At 32.2% G+C, this 27,715-nt stretch overlaps 1 protein-coding gene across 1 annotated transcript in view; it reads right to left on the bottom strand.

Annotated features, from left to right (window-relative positions):
- LOC148275436 (diacylglycerol lipase-alpha-like) overlaps positions 1 to 27,007 on the bottom strand; it is a 134,965-nt gene extending 107,958 nt beyond the window's left edge. Inside the window, 2 exon segments of the mRNA XM_088235712.1 lie at positions 8,322 to 8,950; positions 26,670 to 27,007. Of these exon segments, the coding sequence (XP_088091838.1) occupies positions 8,322 to 8,416 (95 nt within the window). The 5' untranslated portion in view covers positions 8,417 to 8,950; positions 26,670 to 27,007.
- Between the last annotated feature and the right edge of the window lie 708 nt (positions 27,008 to 27,715).

Genomic DNA, 27,715 nt, shown 5'->3' with positions numbered 1-27,715 from the left:
AGGCACTCCGCTGAGGCCAATAGTAAGCGCGATAGGCGCGCCGACATATAAGCTTTCACAATATCTAGCGGGCCTTTTACAAGTGCACACAGGAAAGACGTCGTCCTTTATAAAGGACTCACCGCACTTTGTAAGCATAATAAAAGAATTAAATGTCTCAGAAGGAGACATCCTTGTCAGTTTCGATGTAGTATCATTGTTTACTAATGTCCCAATAACTGATTCAATGGCCCTTTTAAGAGAGATTTTTGATAAGGACATGTGTGCCTTATTTGAATACTGTTTGACAAATGGATATTTCTCTTTTGAAAAGGAAATTTATAAACAGATAGAAGGAGTAGCTATGGGTAATCCACTTTCACCCGTAATAGCGAATTTTTTCATGGAGAGCTTTGAAATTACCGCTTTGGATACTGCTCCCTTCGTCCCCAAAGTCTGGCGGCGGTACGTTGATGATGTTTTTGTGATATGGGATCATGGATCAGATAAACTCAAAGTGTTCCTAGAACACCTGAATAGCCTGCATCCTTCTATACAGTTTACAATGGAAAAAGAACAAAAACGGGTCCTTCCATTCCTTGATGTCGAAATTATGAGAAAACAAGACGGGAGCCTGGGCCATAAAGTGTATAGAAAGCCGACTCACACTAATCGATATCTTCATGCTACCTCTCACCATCATCCGTCCCAAAAACTGGGTCTCATAAATACACTTGCCAGAAGGGCGACTCGTATTTGTGAAGAAACAAGTTTAGAAACTGAATTGAACATATTAACAAACGCGCTGGAAGGAAACGGATACAAAAAGAAAGAGATTTTGGCTAGAATAGCTTCTATATCAAACACAAACAAGACGTATGACAGCAATAACGATGACTATAAAGGGATAGCTTGTTTGCCATATGTAAAGAATATTACGGATAGAATTTCCAAAATCCTTAAAAAACACCAGATTAAAACTGTTTTCGGCACGTCGGCAAAAATAAAAAATAAGAGATTTTCTGAAATCAGCAAAGGACCGGGATCCTCTCGAAACCGACGGCATTTACAAACTGGATTGTAAAAACTGCCCTAAGGTTTACATCGGGCAGACTGCCAGAAATATAACAAAGAGAGTAAAGGAGCACATGAGTGCATGCAGGCTCGGCTACCCCGAAAAATCGGCCTTGGCCGAGCACCACATAGAAACGGGGCATAAGTTTTCCTTTGAGCCGATAATCTTAGGGAGGCCAAAGAACCACCAAACACGACTAGTAAAAGAAGCAATTGAGATTTACAAACATCCCGACAACATAAACAGAGATGATGGGATGCGATTAAAAACATCCTGGTACCCAGTCATAAAGAAATTGCATAAAGATTGCAATGTAACACAGATTTGGGATACGGTATAGATCCTAAGTACATAATGGTACACATTAATCTAAACGACTACGACACGGTACAAGTCCCAAATACATAACATCACACAAAAACGACTACGACACGGTAAAAATTCTAAGTACCTAACGTAACACATATTCATACACAAATAACATCAACCCTGATGATGGACGCTGTAACGCGATCCGAAACGTCGGTAGAGAGTACGAACGACACACGGCATAATAACCCAGAAAAACTTATTGTGCGCGATTTTATGATTACTAAATAACAATCATTTTTTACAATATTTGAGTTTGTCCAAATGTTCGTAGACAAAAGACTGGATTTCACCCCCTCGGGGGTCATTAAGATTAACAAATTACAACAGGGATGGAGAATACCTTAAATAAGGGAATATGGAAGTCAAGGCATTTACAGGGCTTATGACCTGTCATTGGCTGATTTAAGTGCCACTTTACACACTGTGTAACATTCACCATTTTGCCTATGTTTGAACATCCATATTTCTTCAATTCTTCCATCTGTTGATTTTAGTGAAGTTAAAGAGCTGAAACCTTTATTGTTGCGAATAGATTCATCTGACTGAATTATTTCACATACTAGGCAACGCCTGAAAACAATTTTTCCAATTTTAAACTTCTTCTTGGACCAGTTGGTTTCATTACAATATTTGAGTTTGTCCAAATGTTCATAGACAAAAGACTGGATTTCAAACTTCACTAAAATCAACAGATGGAAGAATTGAAGAAATATGGATGTTCAAACATAGGCAAAATGGTGAATATTACACAGTGTATAAAGTGGCCACTTAAACCAGCCAATGACAGGTCATAAGCCCTGTAAATGCCTTGACTTCCATATTCCCTTATTTAAGGTATTCTCCATCCCTGTTGTAGTTTGTTAATCATTTTTTACTTAAAATAACGTTTTTTTCAATAATGGATAAAAAATTCTTTTGGATTTTTGCCTACAGTCTGTATTGAATGCCGCAGCGAGACTTATTTTTGGAATTTTTGAGTTCAGTCATATCACTCCACTACTTCTAGAATTGCACTGGTTAAGTATTCCACGGAGGGTGGAATACAAACTCTGTTGGCTTATGTACAAGTCACTGCAAAACTCTGCTCCAGAATATCTAAGGGAACTCTGCATTCCAGATGAACTAGCTGACAGACGTCTTACGCTCAGATCAGCTACATCTACGTGAAAAGAAAAGTTATTACACCTCTGCTCAAACAGCGCACTAAATTCGGCGAACGAGCATTTGCGGTCACAGGTCCTACGGCATGGAATGCTCTCCCAGCAGAGGTGCGAAACTGTAAGAGTGAAGTGATATTTAAAAAAAAACTTAAAACCCACTTGCTCTCTAAATCATTTTAATAAATCCTTAGCACGTAGTGACAAATTACATTATTTTCCTTATATTACAAAGTTAAAATTAAATTTATATGTTTATATAATCACAAAATGGCGCTATATAAGTTATCCATAATAATTATAATAATAACTATCGACGTGATAACAATTTCTCACCGTGGTTGTTTATCGTATTTGCGACTACAATGGAACATCCGTGAACAACGAATATTAAATGTCAAAATGTTTCGGAAAAAAATTAAAACCCACTTGTTCTCTAAATCATTTGAATACATCCTTAGCATGTGGTGACAAAGTACATTGTTTTTCTTAAATTAAAAATTTAAAAAGTTAAAATTAAATTTATATCTTTATATAATTACTTTGTAAAGCGCCCTTGAGGTATTATATTACGAAAATGGCGCTTTATATGTTATCCATAATAATAATAATTTCTTCTGTTTTCCCAAACAACTTTTGATGTATCGTACAGGTATTTTAGAGGTAAACAAATGTATCTACATTTTAAGCATGAAAAAAGAAAAAAAAAAAAGAACACACAAAATTACTTTAAAGCAAGTGTGGCCAACCCGCAGCCCGCGGGCCGCATGCGGCTCGCTGGGTGTCTGCTAATGGCCCGCGGAGCATATTATGCAAAAAAATATATATTATTTTTATTATGGATAATGCATGTTGCGCCGTTTTCGTATAAATGTACCTCAAGGGCGATTTGATATTGTACATAAAACCACCAAAAGAACATTCCATTGTGCATAGTTTGTATCATATCCCATATTATGGAAGTATCTACATTGTACATTGATTCAACTATCTTGACAATTTCTTCTGTTAGGTAAAGCTTCACTACCATACATAAGGGTTGGTACCAGAACTTCGTTATGTACTGCCAATTTCGCTTCTTTCGATTAGTTCTTTTTTGCCACTATCGATTTAAAAGCACAATTAACTATATTTCCGGCACTAACCCTTCTCTAAATCTCCCTATCTACATTTCCGTCTCTTGTAAACATACTTCCCAAATATACAAATTCTTCAATCTGCTTTAATCTGTATCCATTTGCTATAATCTTACATACCAACGGTATTTAAAATTTATTATATTTTGTTTATTTTTTATGATAATTTTTTGGATCGCTATTTTTTTGTATTGTAACTCTAATCTAATAAATATGTTTGACTCTCATTTTTGTTATATTTTCTTTAAAAATATACATATTTCTTATTAAATAATAGAATAAATTTTGTTGTACGGCCCGGTAGGAAATCTCATTTCCAAAATCTGGCCCGGCTGCTGAAAAAGGTTGGCCACCCATGCTTTAAAGCCTCTCATTAATAAAATAGCAGATGTTCAGATAGAAAAAACACTAATTTGTCTTTCCTGAAAAGTCGGATTTTGGAGATACCGGTTTTTACATCTCGCAAACAGAAATATATAAAATGTTTATTAATGGATCTAAAAAATATATTTATTTAGTCTTCGAATCCAGTCTTGTGTACAAACATTGGAATATTTGTATTTAAAATTACTAAAAATAAAATAAACAAAATCATGTTGTGGTATGTTATATAGTGTATAGACCACAATACTCCTTATCATAATATTATATATAGGTACTCACTACTTGACCTTATGAGTAACGATTCTTATCGCAGAATACATTTAAATTACGATTTGTAATAAATGCGTGATTTGTCCGCGTCCGGACGGATGAAAAAGACAAATACAAAATGTTGATATTCTTTAACAAGAACATATGAGGTGTCTTTACAATAATAATTTCTCTGAATTCGCAAATCACTTAACCAATTTAAATCATGACTTTAATAAAAATACAGGAGTTAAAATCGCACATGCAAATAATAAAGGGTTAAAAATAAATAATGTGGAAATATTTCACATTTATTTATTTATTTATTAATTTTTGACAAAAACGGCATAAATTGTTTTTAACATATATTGAACATAAATATGAAGAAAAAAAACATAAATAAATATATATCAAAAAAATTATAAAATTGTATAACTATAACAATAGTAACAAGTGGGTAAATACACATAAGCAACCAAAAATATCAACGAAATAAATACATAAATATGAAAAAACAAAAAAAGGAAAAACATTTTTAAATATAAAGAAAAGTTTAAGAATAATATTATTATTATTTTTTTATATTTTTTTTTGCACCACAACAGGCCAGGAGACCCAATTACAGTGGTGAATTACATCACAGAACACCCAGGCTTGAGAAAAATCACATTTTAATTTTTGTGTTCTCACCGGGAATCGAACCCGGAACCATCCGTGCGTGAGTCAAGCGTCTTGACCACTACACCACGGAGGCCGCCAATTGCGAGAGAAAAAAAGAAATCAGACTCGTTTTATAACTATCAAGTCCAGAACCAAATATATCAGCCTTGTCCTCATACTGATTGCCATATCTATGGAGCCTAGGGATAGGCGAGTGCATGTGATAGTTGGTCCTAGAACTTGCAGAACAAAAAGGAGATCTGTGGCGGGTATGTCGACCAGGTACACGGAAACACACCAACTCCAGCAAATCAGGACAGTCAATTAAGGAATTGATCACTTTACAAAGTAATATTAGGTCAGTTAGGATTCTTCTATCAGAAAGTCTTAAAAGATTTGCTGAAGATAACAATTGATTATAATTAAGCAGCTGGAATATGAGGTTTGAAATTAATATATTTTAGAAGTTTCTTCTGGACGCGCTCGAGTGAATCAGAATGTACACGATAATGGGGCGACCAGCGACCAGACTGGAGAAATATATTTTAAACGACTTCTAACCAGGGAGCAATAAAGTGACTTGATTGGTGTGATACTTTTAAATTTGTTAGTAACCCTACAAATAAATTAGGAAAGCTTTAAAAAATAATGTTCCTTTGATCAATAAATAATCAAACAAAATTTCAATATAGTCCACTATACGATGTTCCACTGTAATGGTCACCCAATTAAACCTATTAAGCTTACCCCTCTAAGACTAAGCCATTTTTATTTTTTTAAATAAAGAGAATCAGGAAGAAATTTTCTGTGTCGCCACGTTGTTTTTTTTTTTTTTTTAAAATGTTAAAAAATATGTCTTCTCAAAAACGCAACATGTTTGGCCTTGACAATTGTGACATCAAGATTAGTGACGCTGTTCTATTAAAATGTAAACGGTCACAAACAAAGTTAAAAATTTAACCGAATCGTGACGTATTAGGGGCGTGGCCAATACAATGAACCGTTTTGGCGAATTTTAAAATTGTGAGTTTAAAAATATTTTTTATACTAAAAGTACAAAAACATTTTTTTTACTCGACAATATTACACAGACCCTTTTTTAATTCAAAATTGAAAAAAATATATATTTTCCTTTTGAAATATAATTACTTTTTGGTTGTTGGATTACCCCGTTTGAAACATAGGTACTAATATAAAAACAAAAAAAAGTTGTTAGGACCAATATTGTTTAACATTTTAATTATTCACCAAATCAATTGTAACAAAACTAACTGCGATCTCACATGTTCAGTACTTGATACAACAGATACAATTAAATATCTCGGTGTATACATAGACCAAAATTTCAAATGGAAAGACCATATCAACGAACTAGTTAAAAGAATTAGAAAATGTATATACATATTTATTAGATTAAGGAATATTTTAAAAATCAATCATTTAAAAATAGCTTATTACTCAATTGTACAATCTTAATTACCTAAATGCAGAACAAATTCGTCAAAAAACGCTACGATTAACCGTATTATGGATACGTATAACAGGAAATTTAGCGAAATAGATATATTTACCAAAAATATTAAATTTATCAAAACTGCCATAGGTAATAAATTGTCTTTGTCCGCATCCTCCTCTCCGTTGCTCTCTATCCCTGAACATATATAAGTTTTATAGTGAGAAGATCTTTTGATATAATTATATATCCCCGTACTGCGGGCCAACTGTTTGTGACACCTGATTTTTATAATCTTAATCATTTCTATTAAACTTATATGTTATTCTTATTTATATATTATGTAGGTGCATATAATATGCATTTGTGTGTTCGTTTTGAATCAACGTTCGCGTATTGTCAAACCTTATTTTATTGTTGTCATAATTTCGTATTTACTGCATTTTGTGGTTACCTACCGTACTCGTATTGTATAGGACTCGTCGCACATTATTCATTCGATGTGTATCAGTTAAATTTAAAAAATAAAATTTCAGAATACGGTTTTGAAATTTAACATACTTAAAAAAAAAAAAAAACAATTTATTTCATTTCGTCATTTGAATTTTAACAAAAAGGTTTCTAACTTTTTACTAAGCTCTTTATTGTACCATTTTTAATACAATTTACAAGTTTTAAGCAAATATTTTTTTCATACTTACGCACCCATACACACGCACCCTCTCCCTCATTCATTCCCACACGCACATGTATCCTCTCCCTCATTCATTCACGCATACACACATTCACATACACATGAATACAAACGTCACACAAATACAATTACTAAACTTCTTTTCTTATATATTATGTGTCATTATATTTACAGTGGATTTTTTTAATTGGCTTTAGTATTGTTAAGATTTTTCTAATTATTTTGTTTATGTAATAGCTGTAAAAATCCCAAATAAAATAAAATAAAATAAATATGGTATTGTAGGATGGGGTGGTGCATATGCCAATATATTAACCCTTTTTAAAATGGTACAAAGATTAATTATTAAAGTAATTTTAAAGAAACCCTCAACATTCAATACGGAAAGTATATATAAAATATTTAAGGTTCATACAGTAGACACTCTTTATAAAATAAATTCTATAATTCAAATATATAAAAAAGAAAAGAATTTGAAATGAATAAGTCACTCAGATACCAACATAATATTAAAATTCCTAAATTCCATACAAGTCATGGTCAAAATAACTTTGAAGGTGTAAAAAATTATAATAATCTTCGTAATGAACTAAAAACTATTAAAAATAATATATCAATAAATAAATTTAAAGTTAATCTGAAGAAATTTTTTGAACTTGTGTAAAAACAACATTAAATTTTAATTAGTATGAATGCATTATTGTTTTATGTTTTTTCTTTATATATCCTATGTTTTTCTGTTTTTGGAGAAATACAGTGATAACATTTACTAGATGTGCAAAAGTAGATATGTTAAGAATTTTACAAAAACATGTACTTTTTATGAATAAAAAATATAAAAAAAAATAAAAAAATGTAATGTAAATAATATTGTAGTAATATGCGAATATTTCTAAAAATAAATACTGGTACTAATATAAAAACAAAAATAATTTGTTGGGACCAATATTGTTTAACATCTTAAATTTTTTATGTAAATAATATTGTATTATGCGAATATTTCTAAAAATAAATATTCTTTGTAAATTATTGATGATAATAATAATGTTGTGGTAGGGCGCCTGACTGCCATTAAAACATTGACAGATAAATAATTATCAGAGTCATCGCCTGCTTTGAACATAAACAAACATCACAAAATAAATATTTAAAGAAAGCTTACCAGACAAGATGAAGAGTGAACAAAACCGCCCCGGGGACCACCAGATCATCGGACCCGACTGCCCAACGCCTTTGGAAGGCCACGAGCCCAGGCATTGTCGGATCAAATATTCATTTTTTGGCGATCGACCAGATTCCAACCCAAACCCGTTCAAAGAAATAAAATAAAAACATGGCTTAAAACTACATGATCCGTTATTTCTTCGTCACAACATGTCGTTTAAAATTAAACGCCCGATAAAAAAAAATACTAAAAATACTATCACAAGAATCTGATAAAATTATTGATTATCTTAAATTTAATCACTAGCACATTTCACGGAACTGTTTTAATTAAATAATTTTAATACCGCTAATAAGCGTCTTAAATTTTAGTTATCAATTAAAACGTGAACACATTTTTCTTTTTTTTTTTTAGTTTTTGGTCCTTCGAACCGGATATTTGTTTGTTTGTTTGTTTATTCGTCTGTCGTCTTTGGTATAAAATTTATGAGGTTGATTGTCTTGGTTACGTGAAGTAATTTTGATTAGATTTAAAGCGATATTTCACGTTTTCTTTTCATGTTCGGCAATACAGATGTTTTGCGTTATTTCCAAGAGCGTCGTGTGGCTTCCATTGCTAGTCAGCTCCTGAAATAAACACATTATCCTATTAGATATTTTAGAACAAAGTAAACAAAGAAAATATATTGATTGGCAGAAGAAATTGTATTTAGAAGAACTAGCTCTATCTGTATATTTTATTTTTATTATTATTATTTAATATAATCATACAATGCATATACATTATACTCCCAGGAGTTATTAGAACTCATTCCGGGACTGAGGAAAATATAACAATTTTATAAAGTACATGATATAAAGAGTTACAAGAGACATCGCATTTCTGGCTAATCTTAAACCAGTTCATACAAATAGAAATTTGAAGATCAACCAGATCAGATTAATTTCAATAGAGATATGCCAGTTTAAAGTGTAACAATTATACAATTAAAAATATACATCCTAACTACAAACAAACATCTTACCTTAAAAGAAAAATCTAACAATTATACAAAAAGTACATCATTTAAAGATCAACCAGAAATGGACCAGTTTAATGTATAACAATTATAACAAAATACATAATATGATAGACTAATAAATTTATACTACAATATACAATTATAAAATATACAATATACATCCTAACCAAAAAGTACATAGTATGAAGAACAAACAAGAAAAATACTATTTTATCCTACAAATATGCAATTATAAAATAAAAAAAACATACATCCTAGCTAAAAAGCATTAAACATCAGATATAGAGAAACCTTAAATAAAACAAACCATTAAAAAGCAAGCAATCAAAAAGAAGGAAAACAAACACAATTTCTTATAAATAGAAACAGTAAAACATCAAATTAATATCCAGTCAAAAATAACCTTTATATTTGTTTTCTATAAAAAGGTTTAGGAAGAAATTCTTAAGGGCCACGCTTTGCACTTTACGAATTTTGTTTTCTTTAATTTTACTTGGTAGCTTGTTATAGAGAGTTCGAGAGATATTCTCCAAAGACTTTTTTCCAAACTTCGTTGAATTAAATTTCGGTATATGTAGATTTCTTGAGCTACGCGTATTGTGGCTATGTATCTCGTTATTAAGGGGGTGTTTTAAATTTGTAAGAGCTGAGAAATTTAAAATGTTTAGTATGGTGCTGGTGATATCATGCATAGGTATGACTTTAAAGGGAAGTATTTTGGTTTGCCTGTATATATCTTTTACATGTGTATCCCAAGGCAGACCGAAAATACTCCTCAAAGCTCTGTTTTGGAGAACCTGGATCTCTGAGATCAGTTTTTGTGTTGCAAAACCCCAAATACATGATAGATAAATCAAGTGTGAGTGAATCAAAGCATAATAAATTGAAAGTAGAATAGGTTTAGGAAGTAAACCCCTAAGTCTATACAGAACTCCAGTTACAGGTACAATCTTGGATTTTACGTGGTCAAATTGATGGTTCCATGAAAGTTGGGAGTCTATCAATAACCCTAAATATTTAGTGACATGTACTCTTTCAATTTGATTCGTTCCGAGTAAAATGCTGAGATGGATATTTTTTTTATTTCCAAATAGAATATACGAAGTTTTTTTAACATTTAAGCTCAATTTATTAATTCTCAACCAATTCGCAAGGTGAGCGAGATCTCTTTGCATTGCATTCTCCAGTTCCTCAATCGTAGGGCAGTTATAGAAGATGATAGTGTCATCAGCATATAATTGAAGCGTACCTTTTATGCCCCAAGTAGTGACATCGTTAATGTAGATTAAGAATAATAGTGGACCAAGAATGGATCCCTGAGGCACACCACATGTTATCATTCCAAATTCACTTGAACACTCTCCAATTTGAACCGAACAGTACCTGTTGGTGAGGTAGCTACGAATTAGTTCAAGAGGAGTACCTACCACTCCCAGGTGTTCAAGTTTATTTAGTAAAATTTCGTGGTCAACAGTGTCGAAAGCTTTTTTTAAATCTATAAAGATACCAGCTGCGAAATTGCCCCTGTCTAGGTTTTTTTGTAAGTTGGAAATAAAATCAAAAGCAGCACATTTTGTATTAGAGCCTTTCCGAAAACCGTACTGTTTGGTTGTAATAATATTATTCAGATTCAAATATTTTATTAACCTATCTTTGATTACATATTCGAAAATTTTTGAAAATACCGAAAGAATTGATATTGGCCTGTAGTTGGACACATCTTTTTTGCAGTCGTTCTTATATATTGGGACAATTTTTGCCATCTTAAGCTGATCTGGAAAGACACCAGTTAACAACGATTCATTTACAAGAATTGCAAGGTGATCTGCTAATTGATCTCTGCAGATCCCAAGGACAGCAGGAGTGACATCTTGACATTTGAAAATCTTAATGTAAAATCTAAAAAACAACTTTATGTAAAAGCTTTGTTACTATACGCACGTAAACATTATTCTATACCTTCCGTTACAAATCCAAGAGTTACTAGATACTCCACCCTGATGCTGCAAAAAAATAAATACAACCTTCGGTCAAAGAGGATTGGCCGACTACTCGGTTAAAGTGTACAATGTACTTCCATTATCCATAAGGACAATTAGTCAGTTTTCACAATATAAAATTGCTACTAAGAAATGGATAGTGGAGTCAGGTTGCACACGGATCGATGAGTGGATCAAGCCAAAGAGGTAAAATGTGTGTACTGTTTATGAAATTTGGTCTACAGGATATGAATTGGTTATGTTTTTTAATAATTATTTTAATTTATATTACTTGTTTTGTTAATGATAATTAAGTTAATTAGATTAAAATAAACAAACAAACCATCATGCCGTTTTATATATTGGTTTTGTTTTTTATGATTATTTTAGTTTTTTTTGTTTAGTATGTTAATGATAATTAGGTTAATTTGAGTTAAATAGCTAATCTAAGGCATGTTTCATATTTTGTAAAATGTTTCCCTCGGCACGGGACACCACACCCTAGTGAGGGAACATTATTCTGTATATAAAAAAAATACAAACAATGTAAAAGTATAAATAAATAAATTGAAATAAAACTCGAATTCAATTGGAAAAGTTTTAATTAATTTTCTTGGATTTGTAAACTATACGGGTGGGTGCTGTAGTAATTGGAGATGCTTCCAGTAATGAGGAACTTCTGCCCTACGGGAAATTGGATACAAAAAAGTTTTCCTACGCGCGGTAAAAAATAGAGCATTAAATTATACGGAAAAGTTTCTTGAAAACATACGAAAAAAATAATGTAAAATATTTTCATAAAAACGAACTACTTTAAACAACGTCACTAGTTAACCTAGCCGGACCGAAGGGGGGGATTCGAATCCCCCACATACCGATTTGGTCAATTTCACTTTATATACATAAGCATTCGGCAAACTGACAAAAATGAATAAAATACACGAATGAGTAAAATATGCGAACGCGAAAACATGAATAAATTATTGCACGGTCATAAACAGCTCCAACGTTTTATTCTCCTGACGCCAGATACAAGTAGGCGATGGGGTCGTTTGGTCCCCCCGTTCGGATCATGTGTAATTTTTTGATGCTTAGTGAGGGAATGGTTAATATGAATCAATCAATAATAAGCCACTTTACACACTGTCTAACATTCACCATTCTTTTTATGTTTAAACATCCACATTTCCTGAACTCTTGTATTCCTACTTATACGAATAACGTATTAGTATTCGTAACTGCATTTGCACACGCAGCTTGTTCATAAATGTACGCAGAAATGTGGCATGGTCAAAAAATAAACGATGGAATAAGCTTAGTATAGTTATGCTCGGTCGCGCAAGTAACCTTTTTCTTATACCGGGTATAAATAGTTACACCGGGTAAAGTAATTCATTAGTATAAGATTGGTATAAGGAAATATAATTAGTAAGCCCCAAGTTCTATTTCAGAGACAGAACTGTATTAATCATCCGCCCGCCACAAACATTCAAAAAAAAATTTAAGAAAAAAAAAATTGCGTTCTTTTGATTTACCCAAATATTTCATTTTGAGGGCCGTTTTCAACGCGCTATAAATAGCTCACTTTTAGAAAACGGGAATCAAGTTGTGGTAGAGTGGGATTCGAACCACTGACCTTTGAGCCGCGACACTAGCCAAGGGACCACAACCCGACTCATTAAATAAAATGGCCACTTGAACAAGCCAACGACAGATCATAAGCCCTGTAAAAGGCCTGTACTTCCATATTAGAGGAAGGTACCCATATTTCGCACAGCGTCTTAATTTAAGCCGCTAGGAAAACGATGAAAAAAATGTACACTCTTCAAGTTCTCAGTAGCTCAATCACAACTAACTATCGACGTGCTAATAAGCGACGTGATAACAATTTCTCATAATGGTTGTTTATCGCATTTGCGATTACAATGCAACATCTGTGAATACCTAATATTAAATGTCAAAATATTTACGTTTCACGACGTATAATCCTGCCGCGCAATCACAAATTTGAATTTCATTGGTATAAATAAGGAAAATATTCCAAAACTGCTATTTTTTTTATTTATAGATTCATTATTTACAGTGCTATTTATTGTATTTAGCCGGCGGTTGGCAAGCCAAATGTCAAAAAAGTATACTCCATAGTGAGTGTAATTTAATTTTCCCTTTTTATGTATTAGATACTCCTTACTGACTGTTAATATAAGTTGGAAATTAATGAATAGAAAGCAAATAGCTGCTAAATTGTCGATATGTACAGAAAAATATAACCATATTATCCGCAGAAGCCGTATTCAGCAAGCAAATTGCCCTATTAATGAATGAATTCTGAATTGCATTTCTGCGGCTTCTGGGTGCGTAAAGCAGTGCATGGGATCTCGCTCTAGTATAATTATTGGGAACATACAAACTGATCTCTGTCAGTATATTGGATTATATTTTATTTTTATTAATTAAGGAAAAACAACAATTGTTATATAAGAATACAATATATAAAAAATAGTACATACATCCAGTTAAAGTTTTTCACAAATATAATGAGAGAACGTGTTACACAGTAAAGATAAAAGTAATATATTATATGAGACATGAGAAAAAAAAAGAGCTCGTAAGAAGGTTAAGGGATGAGGAAATAGAGTGGAGGAGTGGAGGAGAGGGATTTTCATAATATAGTTGACCAAATCAAATTTTTGATATAACTAACTAACTAACTAACCATCACGCCATTTCCCCAGAGGGGTAGGCAGAGAGGATAGAACGCCACACCACTCTGTCCTGGCACACTTCCTTTGCTTCCTTCACATTCATACATCTTCTCATGCACGCACGTCGATTATTCCGACTTTTCACATGACCACTTTCAAGAATTTGTTGTACTTGATCATGCCATGTCTTTCTCGGCCTTCCTCGACTTCTACAACCAGACACATTCGCATCATAAATCTTTTTAGCCGTTCTTTCATCATTCATTCGCTCCACATGACCGAACCATCGCAAAAGACCTTTCTTAATTTTGTCGATAATGCTTAACTCAGCCTTGCATTCTGCTCTAATTTCGACATTAGGGCACCTATCATACATTGTTTTTCCGCACATTCGCCTGAGGGATCGCATTTCAACAGCATTCAGTCTACTTTCGTCCCTTTTTTTCCAACTCCATGCTTCGCTTCCATACATTAGGGTTGGTACCAGAACTCCATTATGAACTGCTAATTTAGCCTCTTGCGATAGACACTTATTTGCTACGACAGACTTTAAGGCACCATTAACTCTGTTACCGGCACTAACCCTCCTTTCAATATCCTTGTCCATATTTCCATCTCTAGTAAACATACTACCCAGATATACAAATTCTTCGACCTGAACAGGTCGAAAATTTTTGATATTATAATAAAATAAACATAATTAAAGGAACATAAACTTATTACACACTGACAAATGTTTCATTTTACAGTGTTTCAAAAAGTTTTTTTTTGAAGTCACAAAATTTTGTATTAAAAATATCTAAATGGGGACAAAGTAAATTAAATTTGGAGCAGCTAAGATAGATAAACGAGTTTTGAACATAATGTTTTTTGGGCAATGAATTATAAAAAAAATGAAATGAAAAAATATTATGTACTTCTTACGTTATCCATTGAATCCGAAATTAAGGCACCCACTGCATCCAAAATGAAGACTCTTTTTCTTTCGCCCAAAAAATAATGTATTGATGTATTTTTTCCGCTGCGATAGGTGTTTAATTTTTTAAGAATCAATTGAATATTCAATAAAGTAATAGAAAATGCCAAATCGTAATGCACGAGTTTCATATTTTGAGTTCTACATCATGAAAACAAAATGGTATCCGATATATGAGTACTTTCTTATACATTCTCTAAAACGTTCTCCATCTGTGTTGCAATAATATGTCAATACATCGATGATGCCTTTCAAGTCGGTGATACAAGGATTACGTGTTTTAAGCCCCTGTCATATCACAGCACGGAACAACTTTGATCAGAAATCAATACACGGTCAGTATTGGTAAATTGCCAAAAAATGTAACAGCAGAAAAGCCATACAAACGCATCTGTACGTGACTGGAGATTATTTATTTTATAAGGTAATTTAACAAAGATACAATCATTCGTAGGTGCTTAAAAAAGCTGGATTCTGAGGAGTCAAAATAATCATAATATTTCATATTTAGACTCTCGTAATTTTGAATCTTTAAATATTAACAATGACTCCGAGATGCTAGTATCGAAATTTCGAGACCAGCAGTACGATTCTAAACGCTCTCTAGGGGGTACAGAACGCGTTCTTCTTCTTCTTCAGCCCTATTTTCTCCACTGGTGGATAAAGGCCTCTTCCAGCGTCTCCATTCCTTCCTATCACCCGCTTTCTACATCCACGTTTTACCGGCAATAGAGGCAGATAGATGTCATCATTGACCCATCTTTTCTTTGGCCTTCCAACACTTCTTTTGTTAGCCCATGGTCTCCGCTTTATTATTCTGGGTGTCCGCCTGCCATCATTTTGCCTCGCCAAGTGTCCTGCCCACTGCCATTTCAATTTCGAAGCACGACCCATAATATCCACGACTCGGCGCCTTATTTCTTTATTTCTTACTCTGTTTCTTAGACATACACCGAGAATCTGTCTTTCCATGGATGGTTGCGTGCATTTTAATTTCTAGCTACTTTTTTGTGTTACAGACATGGTTTCTAGTCCGTATGTTGCAGGGGCGAACCGTTTACAGAAGCGATTATGCGCAGCCCACCATTATATTTGATTGACCATAATAATGTTTTATTTTAACTTTATTTACAGAAAAACAAATAAATAATTACCATTTATTTTAAAACATTTCCACCGTTTGTATTTTTAGCCTAATATAAATATAAATAAAGCGCTCCCAGCGCCTGCGGTGAGCCAAGAAACTAGCCGATTATTCCAGCTTATTTTTACATACAAATAAGTACACTATAATTTCAATGTCTTAACCCAAGTGCGGGTTTTTTCTCTTAGATTAAACTTGCAGATTACACAAATTATTTGAAGATTCTTGAATTGGAAAATAGTATTTCAAACATTGTTTCTTAAGAACTATTTTTCTTTGAGATGGTACTTTTGACATAAGACCATAATTACTTTCATGCGTCATATTGCGGGACATATAGCGCTCCACGCGGCCGTTTTTAGCACTATTAATTACTAGAACAATTCGGCCAGTCGACATTTCAATTGATTACCTAATATCGACTGAATTCATTGTGGTATTTTTTAATTTATTTTTTAATGAATTATATATAAAAATAATGGATAATATATCTATATATTATAATTTATCACGAAGTTCATCGTTTGAGTTGATTTCATGGATAAGAGTTGTTGTATCACACAGAACCAGAGAAAAATATCAATTTATAGTATATATTACTTACTTTATATTATGTACCTCCTATGTAGGTACAAATATATGTTTTTTTATAGCTTACCTGTAAATAAAATCACCATTCGCCACTGGTATGTTGTCACCGGCAATATGCACGATTCATATACTTGTCTTTTTAAGCATATAGGGGCTTCTTTATTTTCAAAAATATATTTTTGTTGCGCGTTGCTAGCACGTAATTTACATACGTATTAAAAAATATAACGATGAAAATGATTTGGATACTTATTTTTTTTCTGACTAAATTCTTAAAGACAAATAATAAAAATATTTGAATTTATTTCATTTTATTAGCCAAATTTAAATTGTAAGACTAATTGTTTTGTATTGTATTTATTTTAGATAGTTGTACAAATAACTTGAACATCTAGTTATTTTTTTATATATTTTTTTTATTTATTTACAATTTTAAAAAACCCGTCAGGGTTACATTAGAAATTTAATATTGTCTAGTCATTTTATGTCTCGTCTAGTCTAGTTAGTTCAGTCATCATGTGCTTTTTCAGATTGATTTTAAATTTGTCTCCATTAAAAGTTTTCAAGTAGTAAGGTAGGTCGTTGTAGTGTTTAAGTCCATTATGTAGTATTTTTGACTGTCCTGTGTTTGTCTTTGCTTTTTCAATATGATAGTGTTGTTGTTGTCTAGTGTTATATTTGTGAATGTCAGCATTTTTGACTAATATTATGTCGTCGTCTTGTATGTTTCCCAGTGTTATTTTGTGCACAAGTTTTAAGGTCTCAATTTTAGTCAAGTAGTTTATGTCAAACTGGTGTGTTTTTTTGTACAGTTCAGTCGTAGAGGTCAGGTAGGGTAGGTTGTATGTTAGTTTAAGAATTTTATTTTGTTGTCTTTGTATTCTTGTTATGTCTGTCTTGTTGCCAGTTCCCCAGAAGGCGATCATGTAACTCAATTTACTTTTGACATAGGCTTCGTACATCATAATTTTTTCCTTTCTTGGTATAAAATCTTTAATTTTGTAGAAGAGGCTATGTAGTGATGCCATTACTTTAGTGAGTCCGTCTATGTGTTTTGTCCATTTTAATTGTCTGTCCATTGTGAGTCCTAGGTAAGTCACATGTTCTAGTTCTTTAAGAGTTTCGTTGTTTATTTTTATGTTCATGTTATGGTTCTTCTTTTGTGTTTGGAAATGTATTATATTGCATTTCTTGGCATTTAGTGTTAAGAAGTTTTTGTTTGTCCATTCTAATAGTTTTTGCACGTCATTGTTGATGGTTTTAGTCGTTTCAATGTCATTTTTGTTTTCATATAAAATTCCTAAGTCGTCCGCATAGATTGTTTTTTTTTCCATTATGTCACTGTGTATTATGTCGTTAATGTATATTATATAAAACAATGGTCCTAATATATATACCCCCAATGGGCATTTTTATGGACACATTTATACAAAATTATTATCAAAAAAGTAGAAAGACTCAATGGTTTATAGTAGACTTTGTGGGAGTGGAAGCTGAAGAGAGGTGTTTATAATGGAATTTGATTCAGTGATCGTTTGAAAGAAGACAACTTGTTATCAAAGAAATCAAGACTGGTGTGTTTGTTGGCAGACCTAAGAATTCTGGGCATAGGGGAATGAAAACCATAGTTAGTTCTATGGTTATCGGTATAAAAGGGTAAGTTTTGTCTGTGGTTTCTAGTTGGGATATTTAATTTTATTGAGCTCAGTAGTTCAGGCGCATCAAAGTATGCTCGTATGCTGATGATGCAGCTCTGTTAGCAAGCAGCAACGAGGATTTTTGCAAAAAAATAGTCTCTAGAATGTATGATGTATGCCCGGAGAGCAAATTAGCGATGAGCGAAAGTAAGTCAAAAGTTATGGTATTTGAAATGGGAAGTGAGGTTACTGACTGCATAATAAATGTGAACAACGAATGTCTTGAACAAGTGAATGTTTCTTCTATGCCTGATACTGAGCCAGTGTAGTATTTTACTTCGGCTATTGATGATGTATGGGAGCGAAGTATGGACTTGGAAAAACAGGGATGAAAGTAGGCTGAATGCTGCCGAAATGCGATCTCTCGGGCGAATGTGTGGTAAACTATGTACGATAGATGCGCAAATGTCGAGATCCGTACATTATGTAAGGCTAAGACGAGCACTATCGACAAAATCAAGAAAGGAGCTCTGCGCTGGTTTGGACACGTAGAACGAATGGACAGCGAAAGAACGGCTAAGAATATTTACAATGCGAATGTTGATGGATGCAGAAATAGAGGAAGACCGAGAAAGACATGGCATGACCAAATCTAACAAATACTTGAAGATGGATGTGTCAAAAGTCAGAATAATCGGCGCGCGTGCATGATAAGATGTATGAATGTAGAGGAAGCGAGATATGTATGCAAATATAGTGTTGTGGCGTTCTATTCTCTCTGCCTACCCTTACGGGGAAACAGCGTGATGGTTTGTTGTTGTTGTCTATTGTGATATATGTGTGTGGTGATATATGTGTGTGCTGATATATGTGTGTGGTGATATATGTGTGTGGTGATATAGAGATAGGTTGTTATGCTTTGTATTAATTTTGTTTAAAAGTTTCATTACAATAATGCTATGATGTGATTTATCTATTGTTTGCACTATTTTTTCATTCGAATAATCGTTAGTATCGAATAGTCGACGTTTCAAAACTTGGGCCTCGATTATGATGGGAAAATAAGGACGTCATATCTTCACCATGACGGTATAGTTGAAGATAAATTCTCTCGAGCGATTGCGAAGATAAACTACCGATCCCCTCACTAAGTTTTGATGTAAGTACATCGGTTTGTACCGACGGGTCTACAGCCCGTCGATGCGTTTATCTACGCATTAAGTGTGACAAAAATTTTGCTCCACCGAGCAATTTTTACTTTATTTACGATTGATTTTTAAAAAATATTGTTCTGAGGTTGGCACTTTTTTTTCTTAAAAGCGTATTCAAAATATGAGAGAGAAATAAGTAAAATTTCAATTCAAATTAAATTTTGACATAACTGCCAGTTTTGAAAACGAGCGGATAGATACAAAAAATAATGTCGCTTCATTTTGCCCTATTAACAAATAAGAGTATTCATACATTAGAAAGTTGCCACTATAAAAAAATCATTAGTAATTATATTTATTCCATCTGTTTTACTATCTTTTTTAGTGTACGTATCGAGAGTTGGTCTTGTAATCGCTCAGTAGATAAATACAGACGATCGTTAAGTAAACCGTCTTGGTAATTCTCAAAAGTCATACAAATATCATGCTCAAGCGAGGATTTTTCGCTTGAATTGAGAATTGTTGGAGTTTATAATGGGCTTTAAAAAGGACACTTAATGAAGGAACGCGGACTAAATTTTCGGGATCATTCATTGGTTCTATTCAATCACATGACGCCGAGACGACAAGCCGGTATAATATACCGAGGTAGATACAGATAGTACAGAAGTTGTATATACCGTTTCGATATGTACAGATGAAGATAATCGAGGCCTTGGTCTCCGAGTCTAGTTTCAGTCTCGACACTGGAATTTATGTCGAGATTGGAAGCCCTTGTTAAAATATACACAGGGATGTGACGTTTGTAATCGACCATTTTCATTAACATTATTTTAATACATGTCATTATACGCGAACGTTTATAAATGCATACATTTTGCACATTCATTTTCTAACAGATGTTCAAATATTTGTCTTAATAATTTAAAGCCATTCACAATACAAACTGCCGAACCGGCGTCAAATACAATAACGTTATTAATAGTTAGGCAATTATTGCTAATACATTTGAAAATATTGTTGATATTTTTAACACGGGTGATTCACAAATCAAAAAATATACAGAATCTCACATTTTATCAACAGTGTTATGAGTTTGTCCAAATTCTTGTGTACAAGGACTGGATTAAATCCCCTGGGGAGCTGTTAATATTAATATATTACAACAGACACGAAGCACATTTTAGAGAAGGGAATATACAAGTCGAGGCATCCACAGGGCTTATGACCTGTCATTGGCTGCTTTAAAAATAAAATAAAAATATTAAATTCTATACATATCTACTTTTAACATCTAGTAAATGTTATCACTGTAACTCTCCAAAAAAGTGACTAACTCTTGTGCTTGGAGAGTGACTTACATTGTTATAGTTGTTTATTTATTAGAGTTTATATAATTTTAAATACGAGAACATAAGAAAAAAAATAAAAACATAGAATATATAAAGAAAAAACATTTTTTTTCAAATAAGCTGAGGCAATCGGCTAGTTTTATCGTTCACTGAGAACGGGCTGGGCGCTGGGCGCACTTCATAGATATTTTTTTGTAGGAATATATTAACGGTAGTGGTGATTTTTAATGAATAACAATAAACAATAAACATGGTTACTATAAAACGTTATTATCGAAAATCAAATATAATAGTAAGCTGTGCATAATCGCTTATTTTGACGATTCGCCCCAGCCTTAGAGTAATACCACGCCACTGGCTAATAGTCGCCCATACGGACAAAACCATTCTAGAGTGTTGTGATAGATTTACGATTTACGGAAAATCGATTCGCTAATCAGCCGAGCTCACCGAAGAGAACTTGTGACGTCACACGCGGAGTAATTTCAAAATTACAAAACTTTGAAAAATCATAGCGCTGATAAAACGATACATAAAAAAAAGATTTTGGCTTAGTTTAATGGTCAATTAAAAAATATTTTTTTAAAAATTAAAAAAAAAAAAAACTTCCTCATTTTTTCATCTGTTCGTTTTCGTGTAACATGTACAATGCGTTCAAATGTTTAAAAGGCCAGTGTTGATGTGTTTAAAACTTTTTGTTAGGTTGGTTGAAGAAGAATAAACTTAAGTTGAATACAAATAAAACTAAGTTTACGAACAGAGGAAATAAAAAAATCCTTATTTCACCAACAATAGTGATGGATGAAGAACTATTAAAGGAAGTGAAAGGGATAAAATATTTGGGGATTATTATGGGTTCTAGATTGATTTTTTCCCAGAATACAAGATATGTGACGGCGTAAGTATAGCCTGTGAGCTCGCCAATACATGACAGATGACATTAACATAACCATAGAAAAACATAGCAGTTGAGCTCTCAGAAGTAAAGCAACGTGAATGCAGCAATGCTTGAACTACATGTCAATAATATTCTAATAATAAATAATATTATTTGGCCATACGGAACTTTAAAGCACACCTTGGTTTAATTACTAATAGTATTTTATCGGTTAGGTAGGTGTATTTAAAAAAAATGTTGCGTACCTGAAAAAAGCACAAATAATTATGTTTTTGTAAATGATGTCAGTAGCGACACTCAGAGAGTGGCTTTGTGACGTTTTGACATTTTTTATAAGAAATTCATGGCGTAGCCGAAATACTGTTATAAAAACGAGGATGTTTTTGTTGATTGACGTTAGCAGGCGCTACCCAGGGGCGACTTTGTGACGTGAGAAATTATTTAAAAAAAGAGATTCATGGCGTAGCCGAAATATTGTAATTAAAACGAGGATGTTTTTGTTGATTGACGTTAGCAGGCGCTACCCAGGGGCAACTTCATGACGTGATAAAATTATTAATTTAAATATTTTTTTTCATTTTACGTAGCGTAGCCGAGATAAGAAATTGCGTGGTGTTTCGAAATTTAACCGTGTAGGTAGCCGCCTAGTTACAATATTATTTTTGTATTTGTATAACTCCTGTTTTATAATGTTTATGTATTTATCGCTATAAGAATTAAACTAAAGATAGTTTTTACTTTTAATCGCTATCCGTTTTTTTAAATTATGTTTGTAACACTCAGTAATATTTATTTTTCAAGTATTCAATGTTATTTTTGCATTTTAATTAATATTGTTAATATAAAGCGTATTTTTATTTATTCGAATTTACTAGACTGTTTTTATTACAAAAAATAAAAATGCATATTTCTCTATGTATTTTTCTGTTATAAACAATCTATTAAAATAATACACATCAAATTTCCATTGTCTGTTGATTTTATTTGCAATCTTCTTTTTTTTCGATGGTTAAAACTCTAGGAAATTCAAAGACAATAAAATTTTTACTGTCATATATTGGCGAGCTCACACGCTATACATAGCCCTATGTGACAAATAAGATAACAAGGAAGGTTTCTCTTATGGGAAGAATCAGAAGATATCTAACTTCAGATTCGTGCAGGATGATATATAACTCCATTATTGTGCCTCATATAAATTATTGTAGTGGTATTTTGTTTTTGGCAACTGAAGGGGAAAAAAATAAACTTACTGTTCTGCAGAATAGGGCTATGAGAGTAATTTTGAAAAAAAAAATACACCAGAATAAAGTTGATGCTGAAACAAGCAAAAATTATGACAGTACGTCAACTAATCTATTTTAATGTAATGTTTTTCGTTCATAAAATGATTAATGGTTATACCTCGAAAGAGTTGACTCAAAAGGTTTTTTCTAATCAATGTGAACGCGTATATAAAACAAGATATAAACATGAAGTAAGACTACCATTTCGCAGGAAAACAAATACACAGAACTCGTTGATGCACCGAGCTGTACAGTTATATTATAAGGAAATACCATTAGAAATAAGAGAGCACACAAATATTATTTCATTTGAATGTCAGTTAAAAAAACATGTGTTTAGCAGATAAGTTAGTTTTTAAAAAGTAATCTTATCTATAATACCAAAAACAAATAATAACACTTCAAGAAAAAAATGAAAGTGGTCATGTGAAAAGTCGGAATAATCGACGTGCGTGCATGAGAAGATGTATGAATGTGAAGGAAGCAAAGGAAGTGTGCCAGGACAGAGTGGTGTGGCGTTCTATCCTCTCTGCCTACCCCTCTGGGGAAATGGCGTGATGGTTAGTTAGTTAGTTAGTTAAGAAAAAAATGAAATTAATAACGAAGATTTTTTTTTTTTTATAAAAATAAATATTTGCATTCTTATTTATTTATTCATATTTTTCTCTTATAAACTATAATTAATAGAAGAAATAATGTGACCTCACTGATGGGGTTTCCCGTGCCGAGGACACTTAACATTATACTTTTTTGACATGTTTTTACATTTGAGAATAAACAAAGAAGAGTAACTTAAAAAAGCAGAGATAATTAACAAAATATTCTCCAAAAAACTAAAAAAGTAAAATTTTGGATTTGTGGCCCTTTCGAATTTAAGCAGCAGTATGTTAAATTAATTCTGCGATTTCTTTACCTTCGTGCTCTTACATACTAAAATAGGACCTCGATTTCTTTTTCGTGCTAAGAATAAACACAGCTGTGCCAAATATTCACACTTTCTTATTAAAATTCTATACAATTGTCAATTCCATTCAAATCTTTTTTTTTAGTCTTAAAATAGTACAAACATAATAAATGAATCAACAATATTTTGAGTTTGTCCAAATTTATGTAGACAAGGACTGGATTCAACTCCCTGGGGAGCTGTTTATATCAACATATTACAACAGAGATGAAGAACATTTAAGAGAAGGTAATATAGAAGTCCAGGCATCTACAGGGCTTATGACCTGTCAATGGCTGGTTTAAGTGGCCACTTTACACACTGTGTAACATTCACCATTCTGCCTATATTTGAACATCTATATTCCTTCAATTATTTCATCTGTTGATGTTTGTGAAGTTAAAGAGCTGAAACCTTTATTTATGCGGGTGAGATTCATCTAATTGAATTATTTCACCTACATACTAGGCAACGCCTGAAAATATTATTTTTTCAATTTCTATACTTCTTCATGGACCAGGTAATTTATCAACAATATTTTGAGTTTGTCCAAATTTTTGTAGACAAGGACTGGATTCAACTCCCTGGGGAGCTGTTTATATTAACATATTACAACAGAGATGAAGAACATTTAAGAGAAGGTAATATAGAAGTCTAGGCATCTACAGGGCTTATGACCAGTTAATGGCTGGTTTAGGCATCTACACGGCTTATGACCTGTCAATGGCTGGTTTATGCCTAGACTTCTATATTACCTTCTCTTAAATGTTCTTCATCTCTGTTGTAATATGTTAATATAAACAGCTCCCCGGGGAGTTGAATCCAGTCCTTGTCTACAAAAATTTGGACAAACTCAAAATATAGTTAAATAAATAAATAAAAAAATTAAATAAATTAAACACATGCTTGGCAATTCTACAGTATCTTGTCTTTAAAAAATATCAAACTCTGTTTTTGCTGTCCAGTAAACCTCTCAAAATGCAGATTCGACAATATGCGTAGGGACGACGATTTGTTGATAAAGATTCACGCAAAATTATTTTCATCACCAAGCAATTCGGTGGTGGTTTAAATAATAATAATTACGTGTCGTTTTATCAACACTGTGATTTTCAAAAGTTTAGTATTGTCATTTAAAATTACTCGGCCCGTGACGTCACGAGTTCGTCGTCGGTGAGTTTTGCTGCCATTTAAAAATAAACCCCATAGCTGTCAAAATAAACTAAACGTTGAAAAAATCGCTAGCCGGAAACTGTATTTTTTTTAATGTAATAAAACACAATAATTGATTGGTTGATTCACAAAAACCGGTAACGTAGTTCATTTTTATGAAAACATTTTTTTATTTTTTTTATACATTTTCAAGAAAGTTCGAAGTAGGTACCTACAATTAAATGTTCTGATTAGGAAGTTCAGTGTATTTTTTTATTTTTTTTATTTGTTAATGTAATATTAAACAAACCAGTTTTATTTATTTTTTTTATTTTTATATAGCGTATTGTCAGCGCTATGATTTTTTAAAGTTTTGTATTTCTGAAATAACTGCGCGTGTGACGTCAGAGGTTGTTATATGACAGTTCTTCCGATTGCTTCGTTTACGGTGACCAAACCGGATATCCTTTAAAGCTCTCATACCTTTGGATGGTTCATATGAACCAGTGACGTCATTCAAAGTAGCGCGTTTTTATTAAAATATTTATTTTTATTTTTTTCGTACATTTTGAAGAAATTTTACAGTACAATTTAATGCTCTAATTTTTACCGCGCGCAAGAAAACATTTTTGTATTCAATTTCCCGTAGGGCTGAAGTTCCTCATTCTTACAGCGTGTAACAAAATATATTTTTATATCCAATTTCCTGTAGCGCTGAACTTTTTCGTCATTGGACCACATAAACTACTGCAGGCACGCATATTATTTTTATCAAAACATGACAATTCAAACAAATTAACTACTGGTATTACAAAATAAAACCATTTTGAAAAACAAATTAGGTAGATTTAAAAAAGGGTAAGTGAAGTTGAATTTCTTATACGTACTTTACATTTTGGCAAATAAAATTATACAATACCTACCTACCATGATGTTTGAGAATAAAATTATTAATTTTTAAAAACGCAATTCTGGGAGTTTTTTTCATGAAAGTCAACTTAAACATAATATTTATAAAGCCAGAAAAATGTAAATATTGGACACCTATTTAAAAAAAGGGCAGTCATAGAATTTAGAGGCAGTAAACGATATTATTAAATGGGGAAAACGTATATGAACAAAAAAAACATTATTCAAACATAGCGTTATATCATAATGTATGTATATTCATAAATGATATAATATTATATTGTAGTATGTATATTTATAATGTAAATATTAGATCACACATAAAAATGCGTCGAGAGCAATATTTAAAGACTTAAAATAAAACGACTGGCTTTAATGACGCAGAAATATCACTTAACATATGATTCACAATAAATGAATTATATCTATATTTGGGTCACTTTATCTCATAAATAATTCATATTGCTCATGTTATATTTTACCCATATATGACAAAACTCACACAAAATAAACACCTGTAAATATATTTCTGAATTTAATTTAAATCATAATTTGCATAAATATTAAATTAATAGTATAAAGCAATATTAGTATCACTTACCTAAAGAAATCACTGATATAAACACAGTTTTATTGTGGTTTTATTTCACAAAACTAAAAACAGATTTGTTCAAAAATGACATTTTGATGCTAAATGTTCATTTAATTTCGCGATTTTGTAACACGGATCACTGAAAACGTTTACATTACTTACGAAATTTTTAGAAAAACGGTTATTCTGTAGATGTTTTATTTGAGTGTGGCCATTTCGCGAGCCTTTTTGCAAAATATTGGCAATAAAATAATAAAATATCGATCGCACCGCCGACAACACGGCCAAAGATATCCAATATGGCCACCGACGGAAAGTACCGAAGTGCGCGCCGACCGAACCCGAACGGCGAACTGAATAAAATGTATTGGATTATGTACATTTTGTTCAAAGCTTTGTTATTTCAAGATGTTGAAGACGATTCTGACTGTGCGAGTCAATTTGAATATTAAAAACTGAACTGAATTTTTGTAAATATGAATATTTTTTTTATTTGATTGACGAAGCTTCTATGAAATAAAATGCTTAGGTTCAACTTTCAACTGCAATTAACAAAAAATATTAAGATGATAAAAATGAAATAAATTTGGTTTACCGCGTCGTTCTTATTCACTGTGTATTTTTATGTAAATAGCGAGCGGTTATGCTGCTGTAGAAATTCCAGTGAATTCGTGTAAATCTGGGTAAATGCTGTGCCGTGTCGTGTCAAATAACATAATATGAAATTACGCATGAAATATATTTAGCATATATCCCGTAAGTGCATGTTACTTTTTTAATTAATCACTTATTTCGAAAGTTGTTAGAAGACAGACTGTGTCTATGTTGATTTATTATTTATGTATAACTAAAATGAAATACTTTTTACCTTTCTTTATTTCGTATAATTGATTAACCTACCAATTTTTTTTTTTATCACCGTATTTTAAAAACGTAATGCCATGTGCATGTACATGTTTAGTTTTTAATTCCATTGTATATTATCTTTTTTAAAAAACTTTTTTAATATTTTTAACTATTTTACCCAGTTTCGTTAAGTTTATATACATTTTTTT

Source organism: Micrasema longulum, unplaced genomic scaffold (genome assembly GCF_059751315.1).
Source record: "Micrasema longulum isolate JH-2025_06_02 unplaced genomic scaffold, ASM5975131v1 h1tg001427l, whole genome shotgun sequence".
NCBI classification, from domain to species: domain Eukaryota; kingdom Metazoa; phylum Arthropoda; class Insecta; order Trichoptera; family Brachycentridae; genus Micrasema; species Micrasema longulum.
This window is presented reverse-complemented; position numbering and strand designations above follow the sequence as displayed.